Below are 15,660 nucleotides of genomic sequence, written 5' to 3'. Positions count from 1 at the left end.
CACAGTAGAAAATTCCAGAAAATTATGTCATGGCTATACAAGCTTCTGGTAGGCTAATTGACATTATTTTATTACATTTTAAAGCTTATCTTCAGTCTAGGTGCCTTTTTCTTTCACATCATGGGAAAATCAAAAGAAAAATCAGCCAAGACCTTGGTCATTTTGTGTACATCACTAAGTATGTCTAGGTAAAGCATTTCATTGTTGCATTGCTGCTCAAAGTCTTAGTATTTATCCCATACCCACTGCTAGCTATTTTAGTCTATTTCTGTTCCTTCTGTAGTAATGCAGCAAAGGTGATTCCTGCTGCAGCCAGGTCAGTGCACACTAAGTAAAAGGCAAAATCCTTCTACAGATCTCAGAATATTAGAATATTTAGAATATTTCCTAAGATCAACCAAAAAGTATTTCCAATAAATAAATGTCCATTTATGCACACAGTACAGTATTTAGTTAGGGCTCCTTTAGCATAAATTACTTCAATGCGGCCCAGAGTTGAGGCGAACAGCTTGTGGCTCTGCTAACGCATTACTGAACACCAGGCTTTGATAGCGTCGTTCAGCTTGTCTGTATTGTTTGGTCAGGTGTTGACCACCTCTTGCCAATAGCCCATAGATTTTTTATGAGATTCAGGTTGGGGGAGATAAAAACACAGTGGACCACCACTAACCAATTATCACAAACTGTGGAAACTTCACAACGTCTTTCTCCAGCCTCTGGGGCTTTGATTTTTTAAAATAAAGGTCAAAATTAACTTTTATCTGAAAACAGGGCTACTGAGCAGTGGTCCAGTTCTGAAAAGAGGGCTACTGAGCAGTGGTCCAGTTCTGAAAAGAGGGCTACTGAGCAGTGGTCCAGTTCTTTCTCTCCTTAGCCCAGGTAAGATGTTTCTGATATTGTCTCAGGCTGAGGAGTGGCTTGATGCTAGGAATGCAGCAGTCGTAGCCCATTTACTGAAGACATCATTGCATAGTGGATCTTGATAGACTCCAGCCTCATTCACTCCTTGTAAAGCTCTCCCAAGTTCTATCTTGAATGGGCTTTCCTAAACAATCTTCTTAAGGCATCGGTCATCCTTGCTGCTTCCAGCTAATGTCCCATGAATATTCCTCGATAGAGCACTCTGCAAACAGCCAGCCCTTTCAAGGATTACCTTCTGTGGCTTACCCTTCTTGTGGAGGGTATCAATGATCATCTTCTGGACAGCTGTCAAGTCAGCAGTCTTCCCCATGAGTGTAGCTGCATGTATTGAACTAGTCCAAGAGATATGCTATACTTATACTGTTGTTTTTTTTTTATTTATGATTTATACTTTCATTTTCAAATAAAAGAAAGAAAGTAAAAAAGACAGGGAAAAAATATTTTGTAACCTGCTAACCTAATCTAAGATGAGCTAAGAACCTCTTGACCTAAATTGATAGCTATAAGAGGTAAAGTTAAGAAAATCTTTTGAAGCAAATGCTGTTCTTGCATCTGTTCTTACAAGTAATTAATTAAAGCACACTAAAGCAACAACAACAAAAAACTGTATATACAGTACAGTGACATTTAAAAACTGTTAAATTTATGTGTGCCCGGATTGGGACTAACTGTTATTTATAGAGGAGTAAAGAGAGAGAAGCAGTCAATGCTGCACCCTACTGTAAGGAGTAATGTGCTGAGAGGGAGGTGCAGTGATACCCCACTCCAGCCTGCAGCTGCTACTGCATTCCACTGTAGCATTTCTACTGAAGCATCACAGGGATCCTTCTATGATTACCCAGTTCGCCTTATTTACCTTTACTTCAACTTGTATCCTTTTGCTGTAATTAGGTGACAATTACCCAATGTTAGGATATCTTGTGCTAGTTAATTGCTGGTAGGTTGGCAATATAATTATAACAATGAGGATTATTAGTGAGATATGAAATCATTAATGCAATGTGGTTCGCAGAAGCGTGGAAATAACTTTTCCATCTATTTCTTAATTAATAAAAATACTTGGAAATTAAATTTTATTTAAAAATTTGCAAATATATTGTTTATTACTGTATATCATTCTGGATATGACAAATATGTTCTATATGTATGAGCTATAGATTTCAATTTTTTGTTGTTCACATACTGTAGAAGCAGATATAGAGGCTGGGGCACATTTTATTTTTAATGTGGCTCTCATTTATTCTGCAAACGATAGCTCCAGCTGTTTAGTTCACAAGACATGCTATTGCCTGTGTGCATATATTTCTATAGTATATAGAATTCTAAATTCTATACCCAAGCCCTGTTTTAGGGTGGTGTTGGTGGAAGAGCCTATTGGCAATAAGGATATGGGCTCCACCCTCTGATCGTAACAACATCAGTAGGGCATTGGCTGGTTTAGCACACTCCTCTGTTAACTTGGCCAAATGGCACAGTTGCAGCAAAAACAAACATGGAAATGAAGCCAGGACTCTGTTATGTTTGCTACAGCATGAGTCAAGGAAGAGCAAAGTACACATATCACAACATCATAGTATAACACATTCATAATATAAAACAACGAAATCATACTAGATCAAAATTTTAGCTTCCATTTTTTTAATATAAATTCAGATGTATTAAACATAGAACATGGGACCTTTGGTTAGAACCCAAACATTTTTCAAGTGATTAAAAACATTGGAACATGTGACGTGTTGGTGTTTCATGTTGCCTCTCATTTATTCTGCAAACGATAGCTCCAGCTGTTTGGTTCACAAAACATGCTATTGGCTGTGTGTATTTCATGAAAAAATCTATAACCAACCTTTTTTTTTAGGGTGGTGTTGGTGGAAGAGCCTATTGGCAATAAGGATATGGGTTCCACCCTCTTATCGTAACAACATCAGTAGGGCATTGGCTGGTTCAGCACACTCCTCTGTAAGCTTGGCAGAATGGCACAGTTGCAGCAAACACAAACATGGAAATGAAGCCAGGACTCCGTTATGTTTGCTACAGCATGAGTCAAGGAAGAGCAAAGTACAGATATCACAACATCATAGTCTAAAACGTTCATAATATAAAACGACATCACACTAGCTCCAAGTCCCCTTTTCAGTGACTAAGAACACTTTCATAACCTTACTATAAGCAGGAATAGGCAAAATTCCATCATGTTGAGCATTTAACATGTACACACAATGCAACATAGCCTTAAACTTTAGAAATAGCAGGAAAGTTGCCCATTTGGTAATTTTTCTAACCTGTTTAGTCTTGCTTGTTATTGCAATGAAATACAATGATGACCTAGTATAAGAGACCACTAGTGACTTTGGAATGAGTACTGAAAGAAATAAAAATTTCCTGGGAATATTTGTAATCTAGCAAAAAAAAAAAAAAAAAAAGTTTGTTCAATGAACAATATTCACCAACAAAACAGAGTCAGATGAGACTTTATACCATTCTTATCTTAGAAATGTTGCACTTTGTATCATCTTCCAGCCTCATCATGCTTGTCGAGCATAGTTCAAATCATAGATTAACCTTTAGCTCAGTTTAAATCTATAATTGGACCATAGAAATATTACTGATGCACCCGGAATTTATATATTTTTTAATGGCAACAATTTATTTACTAACAATAGCAATGTAAATGAATTTAGTGCTCTCCTTTTAATTCTGTCGGCAGGGCTCCTTACATGGTAAAGTATTGGCAAGGTCATTGATATGGTTATCGTTTACTCAGAGTGATTATGTGTGCAAAAGTTGTTCAGTTCAGTTCAATGATTAGTCATTAACCTCTTCTTTTACTGTCCTGCCTTGACCTCACATATTAATGTCCACAGTACATTTATTACTTAATGTAGAAATAAATGTTGTATATACAGTCCCCACTCTAAGTATTTAACAGCAAAGTATTAAATAGAAAGGCAAAAAAATTCTATTCATCATGAAAATGGGACATTAGATCAAGTTTTTAGCTCCCATTTCTTAAATGTAAATGCAGATATATTAAACATCTTAGAACATGGGACCTTTTGTTAGAACCCAAACATTTTTCAAGTGATCAGAAACATTGGAACATGTGACGAGCAGGTGTTCCTTGTTGCCAAGGTCTAAATGTCTACTCTTAGTTTAATTCTTTAGGTTAAAAATTATAACCAACATTTTGCCCAGACAAGCCAAGTTTTTAAGCTGTCACAGAAGGGAAAATTGATCAGAGCCCTTGCACAAGCATTGGTCAGCCAATAAAAAACAACATCAGCTGATAAAGGAAACACTGTAAGAGCTATGAAGACAAACCCAAAACTGTCACTGACATTCCTAATCTGCCAGAATACCCCAAGAAAACCCACCCAGCACACGGACACATACCAAGATGGGAGTTGAACCCTGATCCTGGAGGTGCAAGGCCCTGGAAGTAGAAGGCCAGTAAGCCACCATGCCGCTCTTGAAGGTGTCACAATCCCGGAATCAGAAGGCCAGATTGAGATGAGATGAGTAACAGAGGAAACAAGATTACCAAGGTGATGTAAAGGGCAATGTGTAGAGAAAGCAACACTCTCCTCATAATCAAAAACATACAAACTTATTGGTCAAGCACAAGTGAAATTAGTGTCATGGCTTGGGTTTAAATGGTTGTTTTAGAAGCAGGCTCACTGATATTTATTGATCACTCCTGATGCTTTGAGTAGAATAAATTTAGATGTTTCATAAGTGAGACAACAGTGTCTCATTAGAGAAATACATACAATCTAATTGGTTCCGATACCTCTGTGTTCTCATCACGAAGACCCTGTCATGGTCCTGTCACATCAACACTGTGGTGAAAAAGGGCTGGCAGCATCTGTACCACCTCAGATTGACTGTACAAATCAAAAATTTTATTTAAATAGCAGTATGTAGCAGTGCATTGGTACTTTGTGCGAAAAAAGCTTCTTTAGCTTGGAAGACTGACAAATAGTATCCAAGATTTCCATGCCCTGCCGTTTTTGGTCAGTTGTTAACCATAAAAAATAAATCTTGTCAAAGGAGCAAGGAGGGTGCTAGAAGCTTTTAGAATCATTTGACACATAACCACACCCTGGCATGACCCTGCTGTAACATAATCAATGTTATATTTACCCCTACACAGTTTAGTCTCATTTACCAACAAACTTATCCAATGTATAATTTTGTTCAGCCCATTTTTGGAGTTTTGTGTGACATTATGTCAAATTTCTCAATTTTTTGGTTTTGTTCCAATACAAAGGGAATAGACAAAGGGAATAAACATGTGTATAGCAAAACCTGTGTTAATGCAATACTTTTCTGTAAGAAATACTTGATTTTTCTGGAAAAATTTCAGGGGTGCCAACAATTTTTGCCCATAACTGTCTATTAATAAAAAGAAAATTAGCACTGGGTTTAGTTGTTCTCACTTCTCTCGTGCATATATCTACAACGTGTGAACTGAATCATGCAATAAAAGTGAGGTCAAAGCTCTTCTTGGGCACAGCATTCCCTGGATTAAGTTCCACATACAGGGCAGGAGACTTGGCAGGGTGTGGATATTATACTTATTAGTAGCAATTGTGATTACTCTTCACTAGTCATAGTTAACATTGCCATTGTTAACTGAATGGTGAGGAAAAGTGTAATAACCATATTTTATAATGGTACAAATAGCAGTGCATGACAAATGCTGCAAAATAATGGACATACCCCGTAATTAAAAAAGAAAGAAAAAAAAGCTGCACTGATTGGCATACCTGGTATTAAAAGCACTTTTAAAACACTTTTGTTCAGTGCACAGTCTATAACTAGATGTAATCAAGTCTCAGGTCTCATGTTACAGCCAAATATTGATGTGTAGGTTATTGTGTGTATTATTATTATTAAGTGTTTGTAAACATCTAAAACTTTATATCCTCTCATTTAATAAAATACAGCTATATGTGCTTTGTAAAGGCTTGAGACACAACTCAGTCTTACACATGGGAGCACAGCACTGCTATTTTAAGATACTCATAGAAACCTGATCACAGGGCAAGAAGCCCAACCATATACCCATATCCCACTGCCATTCTTTCTTCACTCTGGTCAGACAACAAAGAGTTAACAGTGTGCCTTTAAACTCTGAATCCCCTCCCTCCAACAACTCCCCCTGGAACATTCAACATCACTGATTCACATAATACATATGCATGTGTGTGTGTTTCACTTGGCCGTAAATAGGAGCATGCTTGCTTAGAGACCTGTTGATATTCATTGAACTGACTGTAGGATCTGAGAATAAAAAGATATAAAGAATACACTTTGGCTGCTTTCAAAAACCCTTTAAAGAGTTTCTTTTATTTCCTAAACTTTACAAAGTTCGACTACAAACATGGAAATACTAAATGACTTTGCAGATGATGGTTCATTCATGTTCACATCAGAGTCAGTGGGAGAAGGGCATCCAGGTGAGGCTTTAATTTCGAAATTAAACATTTGTACTTAGTACTTTGTAATTCCTCCCTATAATGAGTATTAAATGCTTCTCATATGCTGTTCTGTCAAATCCTGCTTGAATGTCTGTAATTTCCTAAGCTGTATAGCCTCACACGTGCAAATAGACCAACAGCTACTTGCTGACACAGCAGGTGTCGTAGAGTGTATTGAGTAGTGCTTGCTCATGTGTCTCACATGAGAGACGAAAATACAGAATAAATATACAGATTAGATTACATGTAGTACATTTGTAACTACTAACAGTGAACTTGGCATTGGGCTAAAAATGAGATTTATGCACATTTATAAGTATGTGGTTAACTTTAGACATTGGCTCACTCAAACGTATATTTAGATGGTATTTCATTTAGTGACTACTACAGCTTTTTTCTTTTTTTTTTACAAACTAGCAGCCAGTGCTTTTTTTATTTATTTGACTTTCACAGTCCACTCAGTAGTATTTAACAATGTAGGTTATTAGACTACTTAAATATGAGATATTATACTACTTAAATATGAAATACATGAGCTACATGTGCATTTGATCACATCGTTCACAGAATTGACCTTGACACAGACAATGTTAATTTTTTACTAAGAAACCACTTTTCTGCGGTGTGGTGTGGGAATTGGCCAGACCTACGATTTATTATCAGTAGAAGGGACTGTTTTTGGCTCATGTCACAAAACCAGCCTACGGAAAATCCAAACTGACTAAAATACATCGCTGGCTTGCACTTACTCCAAAAGATACAAATGTTAACTGGCACTGAAATGTGTAACAGAGTGAGTGATATAAATCTCTCATAAATCCCTAGGGTCTCTTGGACAACCTTTGAAACCAAATGATATGAGCTACTGATGTGCCGAAATAGCACAACTTATGCGTTATCCTTCTGGTTGCTCTTTAAACACACCGTAGACATGACTCCATAGGTTTGTACTGATGTTCAGATCTTAGGAAGCTTTAGAGTTTGTTTGCCCCTGTTGTTTCTGATGTAATACACATAAGCTGTTGCCTCACTGCAGAATAGTATGGAGTGCAGCAGAAAGCAGGGAAAGAATGAAATTGTGAATGCATTTCCCTGCTTTTACATTCTACATTCCATTAGCATCAGAAACCAGTGACATTTTAACTTACCAGAATAAAGGCATAAGAAGCTCAGAATTAAAAAATAAAAGTATACATTATCTTCTTAGGTTTTATAACAAAGAAACATATTAAAGAAAATATTTCCAATTAAGAATATTATTTGAACATTTGAATATATTTGTCCAGCTTTGAATCATTGACTTTATAGTCAATGTCTCAAGTCTGAAAGAAAATACTGACTATTAATGCTTTGATTAAAAATAGTTTTTTAAATATTTTTTACCTGCTTTCTACAGACAAAATTTGTGACCAGATCAGCGATGCGATCCTTGATGCACATTTAAAGCAGGATCCTGATGCCAAAGTGGCTTGTGGTGAGTAAATACAGAATAAACTCTTGTCTACTGCCTGTTAGACCAGAACTACGTAACTAACTAGCTAACTAACTAGTTATGGTGTATTAAGTAGATATTCCTCTTATTATGTTGTTTATCCTATGTATTAGAGACGGTCTGTAAGACTGGTATGGTGCTTCTGTGTGGTGAGATCACATCCAAGGCCAGTGTGGACTACCAGAAAATTGTGAGGGACACCATCAAAAAAATTGGTTATGATGACTCTGAGAAAGGTAAGAATACCCAGACAAACTGAGTTTCTTGTCATTTGGAAAAGTCTAATGTTTTGTTTGTGCGTCATTTCTATCTGACCTCAGGTTTTGACTACAAGACCTGCAATGTACTGGTGGCTATTGAGCAACAGTCTCCTGATATTGCACAGGGTGTACATATTGATCGGCATGAAGAGGACATTGGTGCTGGAGACCAGGTAAGACCTAAAAGGAGAATAACAAAGTGTATTAGTGAATTATGTATAGCTACAATGTTTGATCATTTTATAACATCTGCTTTGGCAGGGTCTAATGTTTGGTTATGCTTCCGATGAGACAGAGGAATGCATGCCTTTAACCATTGTCCTTGCCCACAAACTTAATGCCAAGATGGCTGAACTGCGTCACAATGGCACTATTCCTTGGCTTCGTCCAGATTCCAAAACACAGGTTAGAATAAAGCCTTATGGTAGCTTTATTTGCAAATGTGATTACATGAAAAACATCTTATCTGCTAAAGTTGCCTTTCCTAAAGAGCAAGATGATGAGTGTTTTCTTAAAATAACTGTGGTGAGAAAGACTCTTAGAAGATGAAAAGGGATATTTGTATCTGCAGGTGACTGTTCATTACAAGCAGGAGAATGGAGCTGTGATTCCTGTGCGAGTGCACACTGTGGTTATTTCAGTCCAGCATGATGATTTCATCTCACTGGAGGAGCAGAAGAGGATATTGAAGGAAAAAGTTATCAAGGCTGTAGTGCCCGCTAAGTATCTCGATGATAAGACTGTATACCATCTACAGCCCAGTGGCCGCTTTGTCATTGGAGGACCTCAGGTGCGATATGCATGTGTTTTTCTTGAAACTTACATTCATACACAAATTAAAGCACCAAAGGCAACAGGTTGGGTACTAATTTGGCTGAATCTTAGGGAGATGCTGGACTCACTGGAAGGAAGATCATTGTAGATACTTATGGTGGATGGGGTGCCCACGGTGGAGGAGCCTTCTCTGGAAAGGACTACACCAAGGTGGACCGCTCTGCAGCTTATGCTGCACGCTGGGTGGCAAAGTCTCTGGTCAAAGCTAAACTTTGCAAGAGAGTTCTTGTACAGGTGAGATAACACATTATCTGTGCAAAGGTTCTTCATGGAGCACAAATATATTACAATTCAGCAAAACAGGGCAGAGTGCAGGAAAATGTGGTCTTGTGTAAAGATAAATAAGAAATGAGTTATAAAACAATAAAATATATATCTATACAAATGTAAGCATTTTTTGTTTGTTTTTTTCAGGTGTCTTATGCTATTGGAGTGACCGAGCCGTTGTCTGTCTCGCTTTTTACCTTTGGTTCATCTGAGAAGACAGAGAAGGAACTGCTTGATATAGTCAACAAAAACTTTGACCTAAGGCCCGGTGCTATTGTTAGGTAAGATGTTACTTCCAGTATAACATTTATTTTAAACATTTTTAACTCCCATTCTCATTTCTCATGGATGCATGTTTTTATTCCTATCATATAATATAAAGTAGTCCTGAATAATGCACTGCCTGGCTAAAAGAAAAATTGCGCACTCACCTTAAAATTGTGTTGACAACCTCATGCAATGCCACAGCATATTTTTTTGCCCAGAGTTGCATAAATGTTTTGGCCAGGATATTATGTTGACAGGAAATTAGGTTTCGGGAGGTTTGAACCACTTTATAAAGTCTTCTACAGAGCATCCCAAAAACGTGGTTAAACAGGTTTTCTGACCACATTTCTTCATGAAATAGACAGTTTTCCCATATTGACAGTTCTTGACCCAATTCCAGTAATTTCAAGAATCTAATTAGTTGTTTGTTTTTAGCTTGACAAACTAAATATGACGGGGTATTTTTAGCTAATTATGCTACTTTTAGAAAACCCAAAAGCAGTGAAGGTACATCCTGATGTTGGAAGATTGTAAATTTGAAGCACTATGATGCTATAGCCATTCATGACCAGGATTTCAGTCAGTAGGACAGCATTACTCTCTCTCCTATTAATCAATGTGATGCTAACTAGTCATCCTTCTCAATGAACTCATACACGAAAAAGGATATGTGTGTGCGTTCTGAGCATGTTAAAATATAAGCCGTGATAATTTTTTTTTTTTAACAGGGACCTAAAGCTGAAGAGGCCGATTTATGAGCAGACTGCCTGTTATGGTCACTTTGGCCGGGCTGAATTTCCCTGGGAAGTTCCTAAGTTACTTTCAGTTTAAGATGAGCAAGGCACAAGAGATGCACATAGGACAACTATAAAGACCTCTAACTGAAAACTGAGAGCAATCCTGCAATCTCCTGTCCTGCTCTCACTTTATTCATCCCACCACATGAATGCCACTGCAATCTGAAACAAAGCTCAACAATGAATGAGAACTGTTAGTGTAAAAGTCTGCTTTTATTTTTATTTTTTTTAGAAAGAATTGTCAATACAAAAGTATGGCCAAAAAATGTGGACATCTGACCATCACACCCATATACGCTTTTCTGAACAGATTTTGTTACAATTAACTGTTTTAATAATTTCTGAGAAGGCTTTCCACTAGATCAGAAGGAGTGTATGCAAGGAGTCTGTGTGGGTGCAGGGTTTTAAACCAGCCATGTGGGAAGTACACATAATAGTTGATTGGAGACCAAGGCGAACTGATTCAACAAGTGAAACTGACCCTTTGTAGATATATTTGAAGATCCCTGCTTAAGATCTTAAAATGTGAACACACATATATACATACACAACCGTTCAAAAGTTTGTGGTCACTTTCTAACTCCATGATCGTTCCTGATTTTTATTTCTTTCTACATTGTAAAGGAATGCTGATGGCATCCAAAAAATGCATTTATTTCCTTTGAACAGTTAATGGTGAAATGTGTCTCTGTAAAGACTTCATAATGCCTCTAATCTGAGGTGCTGTTAATTGGTCATTTTTCAGGCTGATAACTCTAAATGAACTTCTCGTCTGCAGCAGAGGTAGGTTTTGGTCTCGCCCTCCTGGGATGGCCTTCATGAGAGCCAGTTTCATTATGGTGCTTGACGGATTTTGCAAATGCACATGACAATACTGTTCTTGCAAAAACTATTACAGAAAGGCTGACCTCTGTGTCTTAAAATAACAACTAACTGTTGTTTTTGTTGTTGTTACGTAATTACCTAATTCCATATGTGTTATTTAATAGTTTTGAAATCCCCAGTATTGTTGTAGAATGTAGAAAATAAATCACTAAACAAAAACAAAGAAATTTGCAAGTCACCCCAAACTTTGAACGGTAGAATATATATACACACAGTCCAAGGATGTGCAGATTAAGCTAATTGGCATTCCCAAATTGCCTGTAGTGTGTGAATGTGTGTGTGAATGTTGACTGGAGGTCCTACCATGATCATACAAAATGGGAATAAATTAAATAGTCATCATTGGCCTCCCTGGTCCCTGGATTGGACTACAGAGGATACTAGATAGATGGATGGATATACAGGATGTCCCAAAAATTTTACATAATTTCGCTAACAACATAGCCAATTATGGCTTTAAAGATCTTAAAGTTTAATGAGATGTGTAAAAACTAAGTTGCTATGCAATAGAACCTTTAATATGAGGTGTTTGAAAAGCATCTTATTTTTAGTCAGCAAGCATTATGTTCCTCATGCTACAGTTAAGCACATGAGGGACTCGCTGAATTTGAATGTGTTGGAGCTGGACTACTGACTTGATGTGTGTCTTGTCACAGGCGGTGCGCATATTGAACTTTTGTAAAGCTTTTTTTTTTTTCATTTTTTAACATGTTCAATTTTGTTTGCCTAGGACAAGTAGTTACTTAGATATTCATATTTCAAATTATGTCAAAATTTTTGGATATAAATACTACTGTCCTTCCAACTTTTCCGAGGTAGGGGAAACAAACATGGTGCAATGGTCAGATGTCTATATATATATATATATATATATATATATATATATACCATACAGTGTATTCTCAGGTTTTCAGTTTTTTCATATGTGTAGAAAATTCATCACTTTTGTCCCCATTCTGTTTTATTTTACCATGCATTTGCCAGGTTCACACAGCTGTTAAGAGCATTTGCATGAAATTCCACAAAAGTAACTGCCTTTGAAACAACCTATAACATGGAGAATGTTGCTGCTCGGGGAGTGATTTCTGTACCAGCTTTAATACACAGCCATTTTATCTCAGTTGTATTAAGCAATACATAGGTTGTAAATGCAGACACTTCCTGTCTCTTATGTCTTAAGTATCACAGCAGTTTCCACTGAGAGTTAGATGAAACTTACACTTAAAATCTGTTACAACTGGTCTCAAACATCCAGATTAGTGCTGTTTTCACTATAGTGTCATATACTACAATTAATAATATGAATGACTACTTAGTTGAAGCACAATTGCTGTGTCTTTCTCATATTCAGAAAAATACCTGCTGCTTTTTATTTTTATCGTGCATTACAAGGAGCTTTACTATACAAATGACCAACCAAATAATGTTGCTCATTATGCTGTAATTCAGGTCTTAACACTATACTGTTTTTTTTTTGTTGTTGTTGCTGCTGTTTCTTTTTTTTATCATTATTATAAACTATACTGGGTATTTGTTGTACTATACTGCAAATGGAAAAAAAAACATAATTGGAATATGGTATTTTGTCCATGCTGTGCAGCTCAATTTTAACCCGATACTTTAGTACTGCTTTTAACTTTTTTTTTTTTTTTAGGTTGTAGTGAAACATGGGTATGAATTGTTGGACCATTATAGTATTTAAAGTGAAACAAGGTTGTTGTAAAACAGTTTTTGATGTGAAAAACATTACCGGCCTTATTACTCATGACTTAAGAAATGAAATGTTTATCTTATATCTTAGGATAGGATCTGCTTTACAGATTCACTGTGGTATACAGTAAAAGTCATACACCAGTGTATCAATGTGTGTCTATAATCAGCTAAAACCTAAATTATGCTGTCTGACTGAGATGTGCTACAGTAGTTCTCCTTTCTATAAGTTCAAGCTACTCCTTTTTTTGGCCAAGTATTGCCTGTTCTTATCAGTTCTGTTCAGATGTGACTTATCTTTGTCATCTGTAATTTTATCTGTGTAAATAATTGTGAATAATTATTATTTTAAAAAATTTAAAAAAGCTATTTAATAAGAACCTCTAATCTGCGAAGGTTATTGCATCATGGCTATTCCATACTAAAATGTTTATGTGCTGGATTGCTCATCTATTGGCTTATCATCTGTACGCATATTTCAGTGGAAGTGAAAAGAGTGCGAAATTCATTTACTGTAGTAGTTATGTTAAAAATTACTTGTGTCAATAAAAAAAATCAAGAAAAACAAAAGAATGAATGTTACTTATTTAAAATGTAATTTGAGTAAAAGTTACTTATTTACTTGTTTTTGGTGTACACGACCGCTTAAAAGTTTGGGAACACAAATGCACTTGACAATACTGTTCTTACAAGAATTATTCCAGAAAGGTTGACCTCTGTGTCTTAAATTAACCACTGACTGTTCTGTTGTTGTCACTGTTACATAATTACCTTATTTCGGATGTTATTTCATAATTTTGAAATCTCCAATAATGTTGTAGAATGTAGAAAATAAATACCTAACCAAAAAAAAAAAAAAAAAGAAATTTGCAAGTGATCCCAAACTTTTGGCAGCAGTGTAGGTAGACTGTCAACTACTACTTTTCCCAGGCAATAGAAACAGGGCAAGAGCATGAACTGTATATACTGTTATATTTAAATTCAGATCTGCCGTATAAATTAAAGTGCTTTACCAAATTAAACTTAAACATAAAGATTGCATTAGTATTTTAAATTGAATAAAAATGATATAAAATACATTAATAAAGAGTTTGTCACACACACCCGTTTTGCGACCGGCACTAGGACCCAGAAGTAGAACGGTCGCTAAAACAGGAAGCATAAAAGGAGACAAGATGGCGCTTCACATCACTCAGTCATTGAGTTCGCCCGATGCTGGTTCAGATCGCCTGTCTGCCATTTTGTAAGTACTCACTTTTCTTGGGTCTACTTTCTGATTCGAGTGTGTGTTTATAGGACGCGGGTTAAATTTGTGTTTTTCCCTTGCCCCCCTTTCGTGAGAGTCCTTAGACTAAATCGCGTGGCTATCCTGCCTACTCACGTGCTTCCGCGTTTGGGTTTACCATCCACGCTACAAAGGGCTAACCGCTAAGTTCTAAGTCTTCTGATCATTCCGGTTAGTTCGTGACAGAATGACTGAGTCCTCCGCGGTAAACCCAGCGGATTATGCGCACCTTTGCGACGTGGTTGATCGGCACGCCGAGCTAATCAACAAGCTAAACGGAGAGCTCGCTACTCTTCGCCGGAGCCTCCAAGACGTCGCGGCCTTGCGCCGCAAGGTGGCGGAGCTCCGACAGGAGAACGCGGCCCTTCGCGAGGCTGTTGCTAGCGCAGCTAACCGTCCGCCCGTCGCAGCGGCCGCAGCTCTGCCCCCCCTCCCCCCTCCTACTTCTGATATCTTTCTTGCTCTACCGGATAAGTGGGATGGCACGGACGGGAGATGCAGTGTTTTTCTAACTGCTCTCAATCTGGTGTTTGAGTTCAATGCCACCAAATGCTCCACCGATCGATTGCGCATTGCTCTCCTTGTCTCGTTGCTGTCGGGGCAGGCAGCTGAGTGGGCCACGGCAGTTCTTCGTGCTGACTCGGATACCGCCCATTCCTACAATGAATTCACCCGTCAGCTGAAGTTAACATTCGAACACCCTGCGGGCGAGGTGGAGACCGACACCAAGCTGTACCACCTGCGGCAGGGAAGTTCGTCCGTGAGCCGCTACACGGCTGATTTCCGCACTCTCGCCGTACAAACCACCTGGGGAGACGCCGCGCTCCGGACCACCTTATACGAGGGGTTGGCTTCTAGGATAAAAGACGAGCTAGCCGGGCGGGAGCTTCCTGCCACCCTGGAGGGTTTGATTCAGCTCGCCCTCCGAATTGACCAACGCCTCCTATCTCGCCCGAAGCCAGCCCCGAGAACCCTGCCGCCAACACCCACCTTCGCGTTTTCCACTCCACGAACCCTAACCACCGTTACCTCCACCACTCATGGACCTGTCGGTTCTCCACCTTCTGCCGTGGTTGACACCGGAGCCGGGGAACCCATGCAGTTAGGACGCGCCTCCTTGACCGCTGCAGAACGGGAACGGCGATTCAGGGAGGGACTCTGTGCCTACTGCGGGTCAGGAGCCCACCACAGAGCCATCTGTCCTCTCCGGCCGGAAAACGCCCAGACCCGGTGAGCGAGGGGAAGAGCTCACCGGGTCGCCTCCAACTCTTCGCCACCATGACCAATATCTCCCGTCTCACGGTCCAAGTAAGCCTCCAGTTTGGCCACAAACGAGTCAGGAGCACCGCGTTCATCGATTCCGGTGCCGCAGGTAACTTCATTGACTCTTCTTATGCCAAAGAACTGGGGGTAAAGACTGAGGCGTTATCCCAGCCCGTTCGCATCACTTCCGTAGATG

At 38.4% G+C, this 15,660-nt stretch overlaps 1 protein-coding gene across 2 annotated transcripts; it reads left to right on the top strand.

The window, feature by feature from the left end:
• Window positions 1–6,137: 6,137 nt before the first annotated feature.
• Window positions 6,138–13,464, top strand: mat1a (methionine adenosyltransferase I, alpha). 2 transcript variants are annotated; one of them, XM_053501484.1, is made up of 9 exons: window positions 6,138–6,383; window positions 7,801–7,878; window positions 8,010–8,132; window positions 8,217–8,329; window positions 8,418–8,561; window positions 8,728–8,946; window positions 9,042–9,224; window positions 9,405–9,538; window positions 10,253–13,464. In XM_053501484.1, exons 1-9 carry the CDS (start codon window positions 6,308–6,310, stop codon window positions 10,353–10,355), a joined length of 1,173 nt encoding a protein of 390 aa, XP_053357459.1. In that variant the 5' UTR covers window positions 6,138–6,307; the 3' UTR covers window positions 10,356–13,464. The 2 variants fall into 2 exon arrangements, with proteins under 2 accessions (XP_053357459.1, XP_053357460.1); XM_053501485.1 differs by lacking the exon at window positions 10,253–13,464 and having other exon boundaries at window positions 9,405–9,542.
• Window positions 13,465–15,660: the final 2,196 nt, after the last annotated feature.

Source organism: Clarias gariepinus, chromosome 8 (genome assembly GCF_024256425.1).
Source record: "Clarias gariepinus isolate MV-2021 ecotype Netherlands chromosome 8, CGAR_prim_01v2, whole genome shotgun sequence".
In the NCBI taxonomy this organism is placed as follows: domain Eukaryota; kingdom Metazoa; phylum Chordata; class Actinopteri; order Siluriformes; family Clariidae; genus Clarias; species Clarias gariepinus.
This window is presented reverse-complemented; position numbering and strand designations above follow the sequence as displayed.